This window comes from Jatropha curcas, chromosome 8 (genome assembly GCF_041381405.1).
Source record: "Jatropha curcas cultivar XTBG-Jc1 chromosome 8, XTBG_Jcur_1.0, whole genome shotgun sequence".
NCBI lineage: Eukaryota > Viridiplantae > Streptophyta > Magnoliopsida > Malpighiales > Euphorbiaceae > Jatropha > Jatropha curcas.
Window position 1 is genome coordinate 25,067,906 of NC_143158.1, and position 20,619 is coordinate 25,088,524.

General features: G+C 29.0%; 1 protein-coding gene across 1 annotated transcript; it reads left to right on the forward strand.

Annotated features, from left to right (window-relative positions):
- Window positions 1–2,809: 2,809 nt before the first annotated feature.
- Window positions 2,810–3,289, forward strand: LOC149494404 (proteinase inhibitor-like). The gene is made up of 2 exons (XM_089724644.1): window positions 2,810–2,952; window positions 3,038–3,289. The coding sequence occupies exons 1-2, from the start codon at window positions 2,934–2,936 to the stop codon at window positions 3,229–3,231; spliced, it is 213 nt and encodes a 70-aa protein (XP_089580770.1). The 5' UTR covers window positions 2,810–2,933; the 3' UTR covers window positions 3,232–3,289.
- The last annotated feature ends 17,330 nt before the right edge of the window (window positions 3,290–20,619 follow it).

Genomic DNA, 20,619 nt, shown 5'->3' on the forward strand with positions numbered 1-20,619 from the left:
ACCTCAGAGAAACCAGAGAAAGTCAAGCACACTGCGGGTAAACATAAGACTCATGGAAGAAAGTCACCATTGCACCCTTCTTCTAAATGACTAGAAAGCTCTTCTGAAACCGCTCCTACTCAGAATCTAAGAAGTTCTAAGAGACTTAGAACTGATCCCAAGCCTCTCTAATTTTTGTGTTGTGAACAATATTTTTTTGTAGGTTATATCGTTTAAATTTTGTTTATATTTCTTTTTATTATGCTCTGATCTCTTCTAACCCTTTTGTATGATGATAAAAAGGGGGAGAACACAGGTTATTTTGGTGATATTTTGGGGATTAAGTACGTACTCTGCTGATGTGTGGTAACCGAAGTACTTATATCTTAGTGCTTACTATTTTCTAATCTGTGTTATCTATCTATATGTTCTTTTTTAGCGAACTATATATTTTACATGATGAACTGAGTGTTTTAGAACTTAGATTCTTATTCTAATGTCTGCTCTACAGGTTGGACTTAAAATCTTTTGTTCTATTCCTAATATCAGTTTCTATTCTATTCTTTTGATATGACCATATGTTCTGATTATTAGAATTTAGAATATCTTGTCTATCTTTGCTAGTTCTAAGTCATTTTATAAAATGTTTCCCTAGCTCTAAATTTCATAAATAGTTTTATTGCATCTATTCAAGGGGAGCATAATACATGTTCTAAATTCGCTTTATATTAAGATCATTTGGCATACTTAGAACTTATATTCTCTTATGCATAAAATTTAGGGGGAGCACATGTTTTATGTTTGCTAAATTTATTGGTTTTGTCATCATCAAAAAGGGGGAGATTGTTGGCTCAAGGGTCAAATTCTAATCTTAGAGTTTTGATGATTAAAACAAAACAAATAAATTTAAATTATATTATTTATGCTACCAATATTTTATGCAGAATACATATGGAAGGTAATAAACGAATAAGGCAAGTCCTACAAATCCGAAGTGTATGAAGTCATTCAATGACCCTGGCGGTTAGATCTTTAGGATTCACTGTAGGATAGAGAGAAAATTCATCTATAAGCACAAAAACTAATTTTGTCTCTCATCAAAATTTTTCAAAAATTAGATTCTTCAAAATAAATCCTTTCGTCAAAAAGATGTTTTTGAAATTCCTTTAAGAGAAATCGAAATGATTAAATTACCTAAAATTAAAGGGATTGATGAGCGACCGCTGATAATATTATAAAAAGTAATTGGAGACAAATATAACGACCAATTTGTAATAAATCAGCGACAGAACTAGAGACGGAATAGCTATAGCATAGTGTAGCGATCGATTAGCGACTATTTTGTATATAATGGGATGAATTGATTCAGTGACTGCATTTGCAAAATTAGCAATCGATCCAGCGATCGCTAATTAGCAATGGATGCCATATTCGGTAGCTAAGATTTAACGAGCAAGAAGTTGTACGACCGATTGTCGTAGTCGCTGTTCGGTCGCTATTTATGTTTTAGCGACAGAAAAAAGTAAATCGGTCAAATGACGTTTTTTTGTAGTGCCACATAACCTGTTTATGATATTAACCGGGTTATACGGATTATATATGGGTCAACACGATCCATTTAACCTGTTTATAATATTAGACGGGTTAAACGCGTCGTGTTCGTGTCACCTGCCTAATTTCTATGTCATGTTCATGTTGATAAATTTTACATAATTATTAAATTGGTTGTGTTCATGTTGACCATAATCATGTAGCGTGTTAGGTGAACTAGTGTCGAACTTGATACGCTAATCTATTTTGACACCCTAAGTCATACCATGCATAGCTTTTGTTATTGCATACTCTAGTAAACTAAAGCAAAAACTATTTTATTGGAAATAAGAAAGGTCGATAATTTTCTCTTCAAATTAGAAGGAAAATAAAAAATTATAAAAATTAATTTATAGAGAAAAATTAATTTTATTTTTCTTTTATATCCAAAAAACTAACATAAATTTTTTCCCAAAAAAAATTTAGTTCCTTATTTTTTTCTTAAATTTAGTTCCGAAAAATATCAGTATTCAACGAATTGGTCAAGTCTAAAGAAAAGTCTATCTCAAATGACAATGAAGCATGAGTCTCTAAAATAGTCAAGTGTAAAGAGAATAGTTATTTAGCATAATTGTAAGAAAATAAATTGTTAAAACAGCAAAGCATTAAAATTATAACTTCACCATCACCACCAATATAACAATTGTCTTTTTTAAAAAATTTTCAATATATCATGCAATATTGAATACCAAAGTACTTCGGAAAGGAATTTTGTATACGAAAGTTATTATTATTATTATTATTATTATTATTATTTATTTTTGAACACACAAATTCTTTCGTCCACCGTTTGATTTCTTGATGTTGGGGGTTTCGTTTATTAATGATACTGAGATTGATCCAATAACATCAATTTGCCTTTAAGGTGCATTTTCACTATAAAATTTTCCAATTTTTATCTTTTTAGACTGTTTGTTTCTTAATTTATTTTTCGTTGTTTGGTTGTAATATTAAAAATTAATTAAAAAATATTAAAATCTTTAACTCATATGAACATATAAATATTTATAATAATAGAAATTTCATATTTAAAAAAATTATGATTAAATATGAGAAATGATGCAAAAAATTGTAAAATTATGAAAATTAGTGGAATGATGTAATCCCCCAAAAAGCAAGAAGGAATAATGTCATATAAATAGATAGGTAGAATATAACCATCATGCAATTATTTTAGCAGCCCACATTTTTATCGTACGTTTTTTTTATCAACTAAATTAGCAGCCCACGTTTTAAATCATTTCCACGTTTTCCTATATCTGCTGCTAAAAATTTAAAAGCTTCTATATAAATCCACCATTATCCGTAGTTTTCATCTAACTTAGTGAGAAGGGAGAGAGGAAGATATCAATTGAGGAAAGACAATGGCTTTTGTATGTCCAGGTAATTGATTTTACTGGGGCTTCTTTGTTTTTAACTTTGATCTTGTATATGGTAAGATACTTATATGAAAATTGCAAATTTACAGGTAAGAGCTCGTGGCCGGAGCTTCTTGGGGCAAATGGAAAAGCTGCTGCAGCTCTTATAGAGAAACAAAATAGTAATGTGAATGCAATTGTGGTGAAGGAAGGGTCTCCAATTCCACTTGACTTTAGGTGCGATAGAGTCTGGGTTGTTGTCAATGAATGTGGTGTGGTGGTTCAAGTTCCTACAATTGGCTAAAACTATCAAGTTATAATGAAATAAAAGTTTCCTTCAATATCTATGAATGATTATATTAGTAATTTCATTGAATGAATAGATAGATGAATAATTGCTATTGCGATTTAAAAATATTTATATAATAATTGATCTATTCAATCTATGTCATTATTTATTGCTTTTATTTCTAAAAATTAGATTTTACATGTATCAAATAATTTCGTTATTTTTAGTAATTTCTCTCCATGCAACGATTTCATCATTTTAAAGGAAAAATCTAGATTTTACATGTATCAATTTTATAGATTTTACATGTATCAATTTTAGGACTATGTTAAATTTTAAAATCTCAATGGTTTTAAATCGAGATTTTTTGGAGTCTATTAAAATTTTGTAATATTTAGTTTAGACTCTTATAAAATCCATAAAAATCTGATATCCAACAAATTAGTTGCAAGTTTAATTTCTCTCCCCTTTTTTTTGGATTAGTACTAGAAAATTAGGGATTAAAACTCAAGTATTAAGGGGAAATTCAATGAACAATAACCATTAAATTTTAGAGGTTTTTCATACTATAGTTGTTTTAATATATTTGAAACTATATAGTACTTTTATTTTTATTTTTCATATTCTTATTGGTAATTTTTTTTTCTTTTAAATTTGCCGTGGAACTGAAACCGCTTTCTAAGATTTGGTTCAATTAAATATATTTCATAGTTTACTTCGATTTTAAAATTTTTTAAACTGTCATTGTAAGTTTGACTGAAGCTTTCAAATTATGTAAAATCGAATTATAAACACCCTTAAGACAATAACTAATATAAAAAGCAAAGCTGAATACATCATTTGTCCCCTAAATTTACGCAAAAAAGTTGTGACCCCTCTACTTTCAAAGTGACCTTGTAGCGCTTTATATTTTTCTTTTTATAACAATTGCACTCATGGTAAGAGTAATAAACTGGTTGTACACAACATGCGCGGATGACATGGAAAATTACAATTTCGAGTAACATAATTTTGCCATGTCGGATATCATGCAATAAAAAATTCATGAATTGAGTCAAATCAAACGTAAATCGAACCAAATCAGCAACTAACCTATCTAGAAATCTAAAAATCCGTATTTAAACCATTTCCATTTTTTTTCCCTTAGCTTTTCCTATATCTGCTGCTAAAAATTTTAAAGCTTCTATATAAATCCACCATTATCCGTAGTTTTCATCTAACTTAGTGAGAAGGGAGAGAGGAAGATATCAATAGTGGAAAGACAATGGCTTCTGAATGTCCAGGTAATTAATTTTACTGGGGCTTCTTTGTTTTTAACTTTGATCTTGTATATGGCATGAAACTTACATGAAATTGCAAATTTACAGGTAAGAGCTCATGGCCGGAGCTTCTTGGGGCGAATGGAAAAGCTGCTGCAGCTCTTATAGAGAAAGATAACAAATATGTGCACGCAATTGTGTTGAAGGAAGGAACTCCAGTGCCTAGGGACTTTAGGTGCGACAGGGTCTGGGTTTGGGTTAATGAATGTGGTGTGGTCGTTCGAGTTCCTATTATTACTTAGGGCTATGCAGTTTTACTCTATCTCCAAATAAATCATAGAGTTATTTAAATTATAATGAAATAAAAATTTCCTTCAATATTTATGAAAGCTTATATTAATACTGTCATTGAATGAATATATAGATGGATTACTGCTATTACAATTTTAAAATATTTTAAAATTTTTTAATCTATACAATTCACCTTATTTTTTATTATTTTTTTTGAAATTTAAAACTCATAAAAATAAAGTTTAAATAATTACGTTCATCTTTAGTCATTTCTCTCCCATGAAGCGATTTCACTATTTTACAGATAAAAAATATGAATGTGCATCTTGATAATTTATTAAACTTCATCATCATTCATTTTACAGATTTCCCTTTATGATTTAAGCACATTTTTATGTTTTAGAAATGTCTAAGACGATATTGTATGGAAAGCATTAAAATTATAAGGACTTCACCATCACCACCAGTATAATAATTGTCTTCTAAAAAATTTTCAATATATCATGCAATATTAAATACTAAAGTACTTTGGAATGGAATTTTGTATACAAAAGTTATTATTATTATTATTATTATTATTATTATTATTATTATTATTTATTTTTGAACACACAAAGTCCTTGGTCCACCGTTTGATTGCTTGATGTTGGGGGATTTCGTTTATTAATGATACCGGGATTGGATTGATCCAATAACATCAATTTGCCTTTAAGTGCATTTTCACCGTAAAATTCTCCAATTTTTATTTAAATTCTGTTTGTTTCTTAATTTATTTTGCGTTGTTTGGTTGTAATATTAAAAATTAATTAAAAAAATATTAAAATCATTAACTCATATGATCATATAAATATTTATAATAATAAAAATTTCATATTTTAAAAAAATTATGATTAAATATGAGAAATAATGCAAAAAATTGTAAAATTATGAAAGTTGGTTGTAACCGATGATGGTGGCATGTGCTAGTTGTTGGTAGTGAGTGGTAACGGGTAATAGTGGTTACCGATGACTAATAAATTATAAAATGTACATTTATAAAATTTTTTTAAAGACATTATAAAGTTATAAAAAGTTTGTCAATGTTCAAAAGGTAAATAGAAAATAATTTTTCTTAAAAATGACTTAGTTTTCCTTTTATTAAGAAAATATTTTCCGTTGATTTATTTTTTTAGATTCCTCAAATAATGAAAAATTATGAAAAGTATTTTCCTACAAATTATTTTACAGAAATAAACAGATACAATTATATAACTATTATTGTTTTTTAAAGAAATCCGTTCATAATTTTCACTTAACAACTTGAATGACCACACCAGATTGGTAGATAAAAACCCAGACTCTGTGGCAGTTAAAGTTGAAAGTCACTGGAGATCCTTTGATACAATAGGCGCACACTTTTGTTCTCTTTCTGTATAAGAGTAGTAGCAGCGTCTTCATTCGCTCCAAGCAGATCCCGCCATGAGCTCTTACCTTCAACTTTTCAATTTCTTTGAAAGTTTCATGATATACACAAAAATAAAGTTAAAAATAGATCAAATCAGAAAAACTAATAAATTACCAGATGGACATATATTAGCCATTGTCTTTGCTCTATTGGTATCTTCAATAAGTTGGATGAGAACTGCACAAACGGTGGATGAATATAGAAGAATTTTTAGCAGCAGATTTTTTGCCCATTTATAGTAGGAAAAGGACGAAAAAAAAAGAAAAGAAATGTTTTAAAACGTGCTCTGCTAATTATATTAGTTGCTTTGTAAAATCTATACTAAATATAAATATGAAAATAAAGGGAGAATAATAAGATTTCAAATGATAACTTTAGTGAAATTTAAGATATTCTAAAATAATTTTAGTAATGCCCAATTAAAGTTTTTTCACTTAAAAAAAAAATTATATATATTTATCTAACTTTATTCTTTAATTAATAATCATACAACTCATGACCAATATATGCATGAATTAAGTATCGATTTAAATCAACATACATATGAATTGAAATATCATTTAAATATATATCAATTAATACACTATTATCAATATGATTTACAAAACAGTGAATCATTTAAGCATGATACGTGGCGTTGTTATACCAAGAAGATGTCTAAATTAATAGACCTTAGGACCAGTAGTCCGCACTTCTGGGTTTCCAGCCTTTATATCAATACTTTAATTTTAACAGTACTTGTTTAAAGATGAACAGTATGCAGTTTAATCTAAACAGTAAATGAACAGTTTATGTTTATGAACATACAAGAACATTTATTTCTGATGTGGAAGATCACACGAAGGTGCAACCACAGAGCATACTTATACCACAACAAATTAATATTTATCAATTAACTCAACCAATTTTAATTATTTGATTTTAATTAAGGTTGAGGGTTCCTGCAACCTTAGCCTGGGATCCCCAGAACTAAGTCAGAATGTGGAGGGAGAAGAGAAGGAAGCCTTTAACAGGGCTTAGTAGTAGCAATTTATAAATTGAAATAAATAACTTTATTTAAAATACAAATTTAAACTTACAAATTTAAAGTTTACAATCCAGACTTCGAACGTTGAATGCTTACAAAGAACTTTGAGAGGAGAGGATGAGAGAATTTAGAGTAGTTGGTTATACTGTCTTATGCCTTCACAAGAGGATAGGCTCTCTTTAAATAACATAGAAAAGAATCCTTACTATTCTACTTTTACTATTTATAAATAGTGCTTGGTCTGCCACCGAATCTTGAACAGTGTTGACCTTTACTGTGGATGAACAGTTGGTTGTCTGCCATCGAATCTTTACTGTGGACATAATGCGTTGGCTTTTCCTGTAGACACAGTGATTTGGCCTTTACTATTGAATGATGGTGAAATAAGGTTTCACCTGCCTTTTACTCAGATGAGGACGATGTGTCCTTCTTTTTCTTTTCTTTTTTTCTTTACCTTGCTTTTTTGCTTTAATTTTTCTTTTGCTTTTTTAGCAGCTTTGCTTTTTACTATTATTGATTGAAGAATATCATCATTACTATCTTCTTTGGAGGAGAGTGATGATGAAGATGATGAAGAAGAGGACGCCATATCAGCCCACTTGGTTTTGCTTTTATGGCTGGATTTAGACGATTTATCTGAACAAACTACTGGCTGTTTACTTGATGAGGGTTTTACTGGAGAATCTGATTCTGGAGAAAGATGTTGACACATCTCCTGGCAGATTCTTCGATACTCATCTGGAGTTTTAGCAGCAGCTAACCTTGCTTGACACTGTGCTTTCTGGATGCCAAATGTAGGTTGATCCTTTAAAGCAAGAGTAGTCGCATAGGTTAATGGAGAAACTTGTGACAGTTTATTACGGATCCATTGATCAATTTTAAGTTCAGTGGTAGAGTTCTTGAACGATCCCCACCATTTAATCTTGTGTCTTTTTACCAACATAGGAATCTGATATGTTCCTACGGCATACTGAGTGTCCAAATACCATTGATATACCCATGGCGTGAAGAAGGCCATACAATAATACATAAGTGAAGGAATATGGGCTTCTACAGGACTAGGTTTATAATGGGCTTTAAAATACTGATATAAGGCCTGAATTGGAGGAGGGAGAATTTCATTGGAAATACCCCTGGTTTGCCGCCATCTTTTAAACCAGTTAGGCACTTTAGAATCAGTACGGAATGAAGTATCAAAATAAATTAGCCATGAATGTGTAGCAGTGGGATTTTGAATAGCAAAAACTTTTTCCCATGCATCGCGGTAATCAAAATAATTGTAAACAGTACTGTGTACATGTTTATATAAAACTTTAAATTGTACAGGTGTATAAAGAGAGGGTTTAGGCCAGTCCTTAGGATGAAGAATCTTGTGGATTTTAAGTGAAGAATACAAAATAACCGATTTATTTTTTGAATCATAATTATGTTTAATTTTTACGGAGCCTGTATCCAAAAGAATATTGTGATAATATTCCTGAGGTTTTGAAAGATCTGTTGGAGGAAAATACCAATCCTCAGGATAATATTGTTTTAAAACAGACCAAGGATTAAGATTGTTATATCCATCCTCAATCTCAATTTCATAATCAAAAATATTTTTAACAAACCATTTATGTATACTTGGAGTATACTGGATTTTTGGCAAATCCACAGCCATCAACGGATTTGATAAGTCTTTACTGTCTACCGTTTGAGACAGACTAGCCGTACCATGAACGGGTACGATCGCTTTAGGTGTAGAAGACATACCTGGCGCCTCTGTGGAAGAGGACGCTATACTTTGCAACGCCTTTAACACTTCAGGGGATTGACTAAGTTGTTCAATCCATTTTTTAAGGTCTGAAGAGGCTTTAGTGTTTAGGGTTTTAGGTAAATCTTCTGAGTTCTCAGAGAGAGCTTTAGTGGGTGATTCTGGTTCTTCTTTAGGGGCTTTGCCCTTATCCTTTTTCCTTCCCATCGTTCTGTAAGAATTCGCGAGTCAGAAAATCTGGAATGTTGTTGCTAGTACCTTTAATAAATTCTATATCAAACTCAAATATACTAAGAAGAGCTTGCCATCTAGCAAAAATTTGTTTAGAAGCAAGATTTTTAACATCTTTTTGCAAAACATCTTTTGCAGATTTACAATCAATCCGAAGTAAAAACTTTTGATTTAATAAATCAGATTGAAATTTATTGATACAAATTACAATACTTAAAATTTCTTTTTTAATAGTAGAATAGTTTAACTGTGTTTGATTCCAATGACCAGACGTATACTGAATAATACGTTCTTTACCATTAATTACTTGTTTTAAAATACCACCATATCCAACATCTGAAGCATCCGTTTCAACAATTTTAAAAGCTGTTGGATTAGGGATATAAAGATATGGAATTTCTTTTACTAAGGTCTTTATCTTTTTTACTAACTGTGTATGCTGGGCTGTCCATGGGCCAGCATTTTTCTTAAGCCTGTCATGCAATGGTTTTATCATGCAATTTAAGTTTGGGTAAAAATCTATAACATAATTTAAACATCCAAGAAAACGTTGGAGTTGGGTTTTATTTGTTAATTCATCAGGGAACTTGGACCCAAAAACCATAGCTCGTTCTATGGGCTGGATAACACCCTGTTCTATATAATGACCCAAAAACCTAACTTTGGTTTTAAATAAGTCCATTTTAGTTTTACTTAGTGCTAATCCATTCATTTCAATTACCATGCAAAATGTTTTTAAGTGTCTAAAATGTTCTTCTAATGTTCTACTAAAAACTAGAACATCATCAATGTATACTATACAGAATTCACTATGGGGATTAAATATATCATTCATGATCCTCTGAAATTCAGAAGGAGCATTTTTTAATCCAAAAGGCATCACATTCCATTCATATTGTTCGAAAGGAACGGTGAATGCTGTTTTATATCTATCATTAGGATGAATCTGGATCTGCTAATAACCAGATTTCATATCAAATTTACTAAAAATGTTTGCATTATATAGTTGTTTTAATAAATCTTTCTTATTAGGTAATGGATACCTTATCCATTTTAAAGCTGTGTTTAATGGCTTATAATTAATTACTAATCTAGGTACTCCTCTTTCTATTTCAGCGTTTTTATTGACATAAAAAGCTGCACAAGACCAAGGGCTTCTAGATTTACTAATTAATTTTTTATTTTCTAAATCCTTAATTTCCTTTTTACAATGCTCTATGAGTTCAGGGCTCATTTGAATGGGCCGAGCTTTAGTTGTAATGGATTTTTCATCAAAGTCCTTTTCGTATGGTAAATCTACTATATGCTGTTTACGAGTCCAAAAAGCATTTGGATGATCTGCACATAGTCTAGTTTCCATAAAGTCTCTTAATTTATTTATTCTAATATGAATATCCTTATCTTCTAATTGGTTTTTAATCCTTTGAAGATATGCATGATTCCTCAAATTATTTAAGTCTTCTTCTTTAGAATTTATTAAAGAATTAATTTCTAAAGTTTTAATAGAGTGAGCTTTTAATAAATTTAAATTCTTTCTCCTAGGTTTTTCAGTGAATTCTAACCTAGCTCTATTTCCTTTTACTTTAAATTTAATACAATCTTCTTTTACTGAATATGGTGTGATTAGGTTTATAAATGGTGTTCCTAATATTACCATATAATTTATTTGTGGTGAAAGTAAGAATATTGTTTTGATTTCTAATTGATTATTGACAATATCGGCCTCAATTTTACCTAGAATTTCTAGTTTAGATTTATTAGCTGTAGTTAATTTTTCATGAGTTTCTGACCAAAATCTATGTGGTACTATGTCAGATTTTATACAATTTAAATCTGCGCCTGTATCAAACAGAGCTATGCCATTTACTAGAAAATCATTTGAAATTTGTAAAGTTATTTTTACTAAGTATTTTCTAGATGTTATTTCTTGTAAAAGAAAGAGAAAATTTGGGTTTATTTCCTCGACTTCTTTTAATTCATTTATGTCATCTTCTGGCTCTTCCGAAGAGGAACTAGATATTAACTGAGTTTCTAAATGTTTTATTTTTGCATCATGTACCTGTGCCTGATGTTTTAATTCTTTTACTTCATGTTTTAAAATCCTAACTTCTTTATACAAATCATCTAATGAAAGTTTTGTTTCTACCCTTTTATTTTTATTTAATATGGCCGTTAAATCATAAGTGTTAGTTTGAACTTTAGGTGTTATAATTTTTACTTCTTTATCTTCTTCAAAACTTTTAATTAATTTTTTAAGTAATTGAGTTTTAATTTCAGTATCCGTTATACCTTGTACTACTTCTAAAAGAGTACTCTGATCCTTAGTTAACATATTTATTGATTTATCTGAAGAACTGGTTGTTGAACCAAGTTCATCAATTTGTGGATCACTTTCTTGTACCTCGGATTCTGATGTATCAGAATTAAGATACAATTCATGAATTTTATTTACAACTTCTTCATCTAAATTTAATTCATTTAATTTTTTGTTAAACTTACAAAATTTAGATGTATGTCCTTTTTTTCCACATTTAAAACAAGTTAAATCCTTATATGAAGTTTTATTAGAAGTTTTATAAGGTTTTTTACTTCTAGATTTCTTATAATATTTAGGTTTTTCTTTTTGATAATATTTTTCTTTACTAGGTTTAGACTTATAATGCCTTTTATGATGTTTTCGAGGGTATGAAGGTTTAGAACATTGACCACTACATTGCTGTGTAGGTGATATACTATAATCAAATTGTTTACAAAAACTTCCTAATTCTTGTTTAGTCTTTTTTAATTCATACTTTAAAGTCTTTTGAAGTTTTAAATCTTGACAAATCTGTAATCCTTCTTTCTGAATTATACTTATTAATTGACCATAAATTAATTTATTATATGGGATTGGGTTACCATGTTGTTGTTTAATAAAATTCCTAACTCTTTCTCCTAAAAAATAAGGTAAACCAGCTAAGAATTTTTCTTTCCAAAAAGCTTGGTTTGAGTCTTCTCTTAACATTAAACGTGTAAGAAAAGTGGTTTTATATAATTGAAATTGTCCTAAGTGTTTACATTTTAAATTACTTAAAAGTTCAGCATTTTTATCTTTTATGTGGGATGGATCTCCTATAAAATGTAATGAAATGGTTAATATTAAGGTTGCAACTGCATCCTGAATAGGCTCACCATTTTCATCATATAATGGTTCATCTTGATCAGTTACTTGAACTGAATTTAAGATATCTAATTGGTCTTTTTCAGTTAAGTGGTAATCCCACCAACCTTTTAATTGTCCGGTAAATCCTGCAATAAGGATTTCAGCAACTGCTTTATCAGATATAGGTGACTGGGTTTTATAAGCATTCGCAGCCATGGTCATTTGTTGCAAAATACTTAAGATTTTATATTCAGATAATCCATCTATATTCCATTCATATAACGTGTTAGCATTATAATGAAATTGGGATATATATGGAGGTTTATCAATAATTCCTAAGTCTGGGGCCCTAGAGACAATTTCTCTATGGGTGATATGATTTATAAATTGGTCAGCATCCTTAAGGTCAGGTTCACTTGCTTCAGTGCTAGAAGTTTTTTCTAAAAGGTTTATATTTCTAGAATCATGAGTGGAATCCTGAACTACCTGAGGAGTAGATCCTGAACTTGCCTCAAGTTGACTAAGCTGTTGTTTTAAAGTTCCTAAAAACTTAGAATTTAATTCCTTTTGACTAGACTTAGATACTTGAAATGGTTTAAACATATGTGTTTTTACTAATTCTTTACCTTTAGATTGTTCAACTACTACTGGTTTATCCTGAAGTAATTGTTCTATCTTTTTTAATTGTGTATTTAAACAAATTAAACTTGCATTACTAAAATTATTTTGTTCAATTAATTTTTTATCAGAATCATTTTCTCTAGCTACTTTATATGGCGTACAAGTAATATCATTATCTTGATATTTAAATTTACTTATTGTTTTAGGTGGAAAATCACTTTGAATGATCCTATCATTTACTATCCATTCTGGCCTTTTATCACGAATTGTTATAGGGTTAATATTTTTATTTGAATTATTTTTAAATAATGAAAACCAATCTAAAAATTTGATCTTAGTTTGGGTTTGAAGTTGATGTGCTAAATATTCTTCTTTTAAATCATAAAAAATATGAGTTTTTAAAATTTTATTAAACTTCATTAAATTTTTTGGTTTTGTTATTTCGTTTACCAAATCCTTGTCAATATCTTCTTTAGTTAAGACGTTTAATTCCCTATGTATTTCACTAACATTTTCAGTGATGGCTGAAGCTGTTGGTGAATCTGGTGAAGTATGTACTAAATTAGATTGTTGATTTAAATAAGTGTCTACAGGGTTATAGACTGCCTGTGGGACTGAATTACTATAATCAACTCCTTTCATTTTAAATGATTGACTAGATGCAGGTATATCTGATGTAGAATACCTAGGTTTTACTAATGTTTGAATAATTGGTTTAGGTTCATTTTCTTTATATCTTGCATAAATTACTGAAGGTATTTTGGTTTATCATCATCTGTAACAACAGAGGATGTAGATTCTGTATACCTAGAGCTTTGACTTCTATTAAATTTTAATATTACTTTACCGTCTTCAAATTGTTCAATTTTCTGCAAATTGACATTTGGTTTGACTCTTTCTTGTTCAGGTGGAGGGACAATCCCTTCCAAAATCCATTCCTCTGGTAAGGTGATATCCTTCCATTGGATGGTTTTAGGTATAACAGTATTGGTTTTAGTTAAATCTGTTTGAAGAAATCGCGTTTCTCCAATTTTAGGTTGTAACTTATATTTGGTACTAAAAGCAGAGTTCATAGCCTTATAATGAATTTTATAAATTAAAGCAATTGGAATTGATCCTTGCTTCATTTTATAATTATGAGTTTTTATTTCTAAAACTATACTTTCTAAAATATTAAGATCATTTAAAGAAACAGTCATATCTGGATAGACCTCAAAAGAGATCGGTCCTTCACTTAAACTTGTTTCAACAGATCCTAATAAAGAATCTTGAAAATTTAAAAATCTAGCATCTCTTACTACAGCAAGAATACTAGTATTTAATCCTTCTCTAGTTAAAGGTTTTATGCCTACTTGTATTAATCCTATGTGAATATATTTATATTTTTTATGTTTATGTTGTTGTAAAGTTTTAGACGAAAGCAAAGTTATTCTTTCAAAAGGTTTACTAAGTTGAAAATCTCTTTCTTCGGTCTTAATAACATAATCAGTTTTAAATAAATTAAATTTAGAAATTTTATAAATTTGTTCTTTATCAACTTTAGGAATTTTCCATTCATCAATAGCTTTACTAAAATCTTGTAAAATTAATTCATTTCGATTTATTACCCTTTTAATTTCTGAGTTATCTGAGTCTTCAGATTTATTACTACTAATCGATCTACATATGAAATGATCCATTTTATAAAATAGCATAGATTTGAATGACAATGGTCCGATTATACTATACAAATCTAAATCCGGTTATGATATCTCAAGAACTCGGCCAGGTTATACCCTTCAACTGCCCTACCAATCGGGACTTACACACGGGTTCAAAATAGGCCTCTTACTGTATCTGATATCTCAAATGGACTTTAGATGTATAATTCAATGGAACCATATCAAAACAATCTATGATAGATTATAAATCGGAGTCTTTATATGTATACCAACAAGCAGATATAAATCCTTCTAGCTCTGATACCAACAAAAGATTAAAGGACCGTTTTAAAAGGACTCAAAAGGATAAAGGACTCAAAAGGATAAACTTTTAAGTGAAGTAAATGCTATGATGAAATAATTTATCTAACTTTATTCTTTAATTAATAATCATACAACTCATGACCAATATATGCATGAATTAAGTATCGATTTAAATCAACATACATATGAATTGAAATATCATTTAAATATATATCAATTAATACACTATTATCAATATGATTTACAAAACAGTGAATCATTTAAGCATGATACGTGGCGTTGTTATACCAAGAAGATGTCTAAATTAATAGACCTTAGGACCAGTAGTCCGCACTTCTGGGTTTCCAGCCTTTATATCAATACTTTAATTTTAACAGTACTTGTTTAAAGATGAACAGTATGCAGTTTAATCTAAACAGTAAATGAACAGTTTATGTTTATGAACATACAAGAACATTTATTTCTGATGTGGAAGATCACACGAAGGTGCAACCACAGAGCATACTTATACCACAACAAATTAATATTTATCAATTAACTCAACCAATTTTAATTATTTGATTTTAATTAAGGTTGAGGGTTCCTGCAACCTTAGCCTGGGATCCCCAGAACTAAGTCAGAATGTGGAGGGAGAAGAGAAGGAAGCCTTTAACAGGGCTTAGTAGTAGCAATTTATAAATTGAAATAAATAACTTTATTTAAAATACAAATTTAAACTTACAAATTTAAAGTTTACAATCCAGACTTCGAACGTTGAATGCTTACAAAGAACTTTGAGAGGAGAGGATGAGAGAGTTTAGAGTAGTTGGTTATACTGTCTTATGCCTTCACAAGAGGATAGGCTCTCTTTAAATAACATAGAAAAGAATCCTTACTATTCTACTTTTACTATTTATAAATAGTGCTTGATCTGCCACCGAATCTTGAACAGTGTTGACCTTTACTGTGGATGAACAGTTGGTTGTCTGCCATCGAATCTTTACTGTGGACATAATGCGTTGGCTTTTCCTGTAGACGCAGTGATTTGGCCTTTACTATTGAATGATGGTGAAATAAGGTTTCACCTGCCTTTTACTCAGATGAGGACGATGTGTCCTTCTTTTTCTTTTCTTTTTTTCTTTACCTTGCTTTTTTGCTTTAATTTTTCTTTTGCTTTTTTAGCAGCTTTGCTTTTTACTATTATTGATTGAAGAATATCATCATTACTATCTTCTTTGGAGGAGAGTGATGATGAAGATGATGAAGAAGAGGACGCCATATCAGCCCACTTGGTTTTGCTTTTATGGCTGGATTTAGACGATTTATCTGAACAAACTACTGGCTGTTTACTTGATGAGGGTTTTACTGGAGAATCTGATTCTGGAGAAAGATGTTGACACATCTCCTGGCAGATTCTTCGATACTCATCTGGAGTTTTAGCAGCAGCTAACCTTGCTTGACACTGTGCTTTCTGGATGCCAAATGTAGGTTGATCCTTTAAAGCAAGAGTAGTCGCATAGGTTAATGGAGAAACTTGTGACAGTTTATTACGGATCCATTGATCAATTTTAAGTTCAGTGGTAGAGTTCTTGAACGATCCCCACCATTTAATCTTGTGTCTTTTTACTAACATAGGAATCTGATATGTTCCTACGGCATACTGAGTGTCCAAATACCATTGATATACCCATGGCGTGAAGAAGGCCATACAATAATACATAACTGAAGCCCATATTCCTTCACTTATGTATTATTGTATGGCCTTCTTCACGCCATGGGTATATCAATGGTATTTGGACACTCAGTATGCCGTAGGAACATATCAGATTCCTATGTTGGTAAAAAGACACAAGATTAAATGGTGGGGATCGTTCAAGAACTCTACCACTGAACTTAAAATTGATCAATGGATCCGTAATAAACTGTCACAAGTTTCTCCATTAACCTATGCGACTACTCTTGCTTTAAAGGATCAACCTACATTTGGCATCCAGAAAGCACAGTGTCAAGCAAGGTTAGCTGCTGCTAAAACTCCAGATGAGTATCGAAGAATCTGCCAGGAGATGTGTCAACATCTTTCTCCAGAATCAGATTCTCCAGTAAAACCCTCATCAAGTAAACAGCCAGTAGTTTGTTCAGATAAATCGTCTAAATCCAGCCATAAAAGCAAAACCAAGTGGGCTGATATGGCGTCCTCTTCTTCATCATCTTCATCATCACTCTCCTCCAAAGAAGATAGTAATGATGATATTCTTCAATCAATAATAGTAAAAAGCAAAGCTGCTAAAAAAGCAAAAGAAAAATTAAAGCAAAAAAGCAAGGTAAAGAAAAAAAGAAAAGAAAAAGAAGGACACATCGTCCTCATCTGAGTAAAAGGCAGGTGAAACCTTATTTCACCATCATTCAATAGTAAAGGCCAAATCACTGTGTCTACAGGAAAAGCCAACGCATTATGTCCACAGTAAAGATTCGATGGCAGACAACCAACTGTTCATCCACAGTAAAGGTCAACACTGTTCAAGATTCGGTGGCAGACCAAGCACTATTTATAAATAGTAAAAGTAGAATAGTAAGGATTCTTTTCTATGTTATTTAAAGAGAGTCTATCCTCTTGTGAAGGCATAAGACAGTATAACCAACTACTCTAAACTCTCTCATCCTCTCCTCTCAAAGTTCTTTGTAAGCATTCAACGTTCGAAGTCTGGATTGTACACTTTAAATTTGTAAGTTTAAATTTGTATTTTAAATAAAGTTATTTATTTCAATTTATAAATTGCTACTACTAAGCCCTGTTAAAGGCTTCCTTCTCTTCTCCCTCCACATTCTGACTTAGTTCTGGGGATCCCAGGCTAAGGTTGCAGGAACCCTCAACCTTAATTGAAATCAAATAATTAAAATTGGTTGAGTTAATTGATAAATATTAATTTGTTGTGGTATAAGTATGCTCTGTGGTTGCACCTTCGTGTGATCTTCCACATCAGAAATAAATGTTCTTGTATGTTCATAAACATAAACTGTTCATTTACTGTTTAGATTAAACTGCATACTGTTCATCTTTAAACAAGTACTGTTAAAATTAAAGTATTGATATAAAGGCTGGAAACCCAGAAGTGCGGACTACTGGTCCTAAGGTCTATTAATTTAGACATCTTCTTGATATAACAACGCCACGTATCATGCTTAAATGATTCACTGTTTTGTAAATCATATTGATAATAGTGTATTAATTGATATATATTTAAATGATATTTCAATTCATATGTATGTTGATTTAAATCGATACTTAATTCATGCATATATTGGTCATGAGTTGTATGATTATTAATTAAAGAATAAAGTTAGATAAATTATTTCATCATAGCATTTACTTCACTTAAAAGTTTATGATGAAATAATTAAAGAATATATATATATATATATATATATATATATATATATATATATATATATATATTAATTTGATTGGATATGATATATATAATTTGCCTTTCAAAATTTTTAAATTTTAACTTTTTCAAGTTTATTTTATTCAGATAAATATACACAGTAATGAGGCATTTGAAAATTTTTAAGTTTTTAGCTCTTGTCAGATTTATTTTTTAAATATTTAATTTTATTATTTGATTGTAATTTAAAATATTCTATTTGGAAAAGAGATAGAAAAGAATAAAGATATATTCTTTTATTATAATATTACCTTTTTCATATATATTTGTATAATTTGAATGGATATTTTTTTTAAAATAAATTTCAAATATATATAATTAAGACTAATTTTATACATATTTTTTTAATTTATTTTTTAAATAAAAAGAAAATCTATCTATATTTATACTATCATGTTTATAATTCTATAATCTATATTCTATAATGTATCTATAATATATATAAATGTGAAATTGAGAAGGAGAATGATGAAATTTCCTAAAATGTCCTACAATGTCCTTATTCATGGCCAACTTAAAAGTTTTTAATTTAAAAAATAGATAATATTTTAATCAATTGTAATATTTGATATTTGACTTATCTAAAATGAATCAAATTAGTATGATTATGGATTATCTAAAAAATCAGATTTAATATGATTATCCAATTTAATTAATTAATCTAATCAATATGATTATCTATTAATATGAATCAATTTATATAATTTTTTATTTATATAATTAAATAATATAAAAAGAGTATATATATTTCTATATTATTATATATTTTCATTTTTTATTTTATAAATTTAATATATTTAATATATTTATATAATAATATATTGTTAAGTCAAATATTTGTGTTGTATAATTTTAATTTTCTTAATTAAAAATATTATATTAAAATAATAATGAGTTATCATGCATATATTATAATTTTTAGTACATAAATACATGATAAATATTTCAACAGTAAGATAAATAAAATTTTACAATTATTTATTGGAGTCTTAAATAATTTATTTTGGTCAAATGAATGTGATATATTAGATAATTATTTATCTTGAAGAAACAAATTATTGTTAATTTTGAAATCTTTACTGTAGTTTTACCCTTGATTTAGCTAGAGACTATCTCATTTACAATAAATAAATGTCATCTTGATGATTATGCATTTTTAATATTTTTGATTTTTTTTTATTTTATATTCTAAATCTATTTGACTTGAAGGAAAATAATATTCAAAAAATTGAAAAAGAGGTAGAACTATATATTTTTATTTTGGGCTACTTTTTTTGGATTTCAAGAATCCTTATAAATATATATATTCATTTTTCTAATGCACTAAATAAGTATCACCACCACTATAACCAAAGTGATTACCATTATGATTCCTGCTTGTGTTATTTTTAAACAATTCAAGTCATATTTTAATTTATTTTCCTTTACTTAACAGTAAAAAATATTTTTTTTATTTTTTATTTTTCATTGTAGCTATATTAGATATTGATTTGGGATTATAGGACAAGGGTTCGAGATTGAGTAATGATTTAATTTCCTTTTAGAGCACCTATTGGTAGTCAAAAATTTGTATTTATAAATTAGGAAGCTAAAGAATTAGGTCTAAGGGTTGAGTTGAATTTTATTTTGAGACTAATTCGTTATATAAAAATAGAATTAAATATATAAGACGTGGAATTACAAGTAGCCTGTATTATGAATAATAATAATATAGTTTTTTTTACATAGCAGTGCAACAATATTTTAAAGAGAATATAAATAAAAAATTTATATTGAAAGTACTATTTTAACTGGAGAAGTAAAAACATTTTCTTTTCCAATTAGATATTATAGCAAACATGTAAAGAAAAAAAATAGTCATTATATATAAAGTGTAATATAAACTATTCACTATATTTATTCTAATCTAAATAAGAATTTATATTTTAATATTATATAAATAAAAAAATTAAATGAACACAAGGAACTAGAATGTAACAAGCAAAGTCAACTGCAATGCACATCATAAAGAAACTAATAAATTAAAAAAAAAAAAAAGAAAAAACTTGGGCCGCAGTAAAAATAAAAACCTATTCGCTCCTGATCTTTTATTCGCTTTTAATAAACTCAAATCTATTTTATTTTAATAGATATATTTTTTTCCTTGTTTTTTTTATTATTATTGTTTTGTCTCCATATTTGGAGTTCTTTTGTCCCTTCTTCCGTGAGGGTTTAATTCCTTATTTGTTAAAGTTTGTTACTAAAAA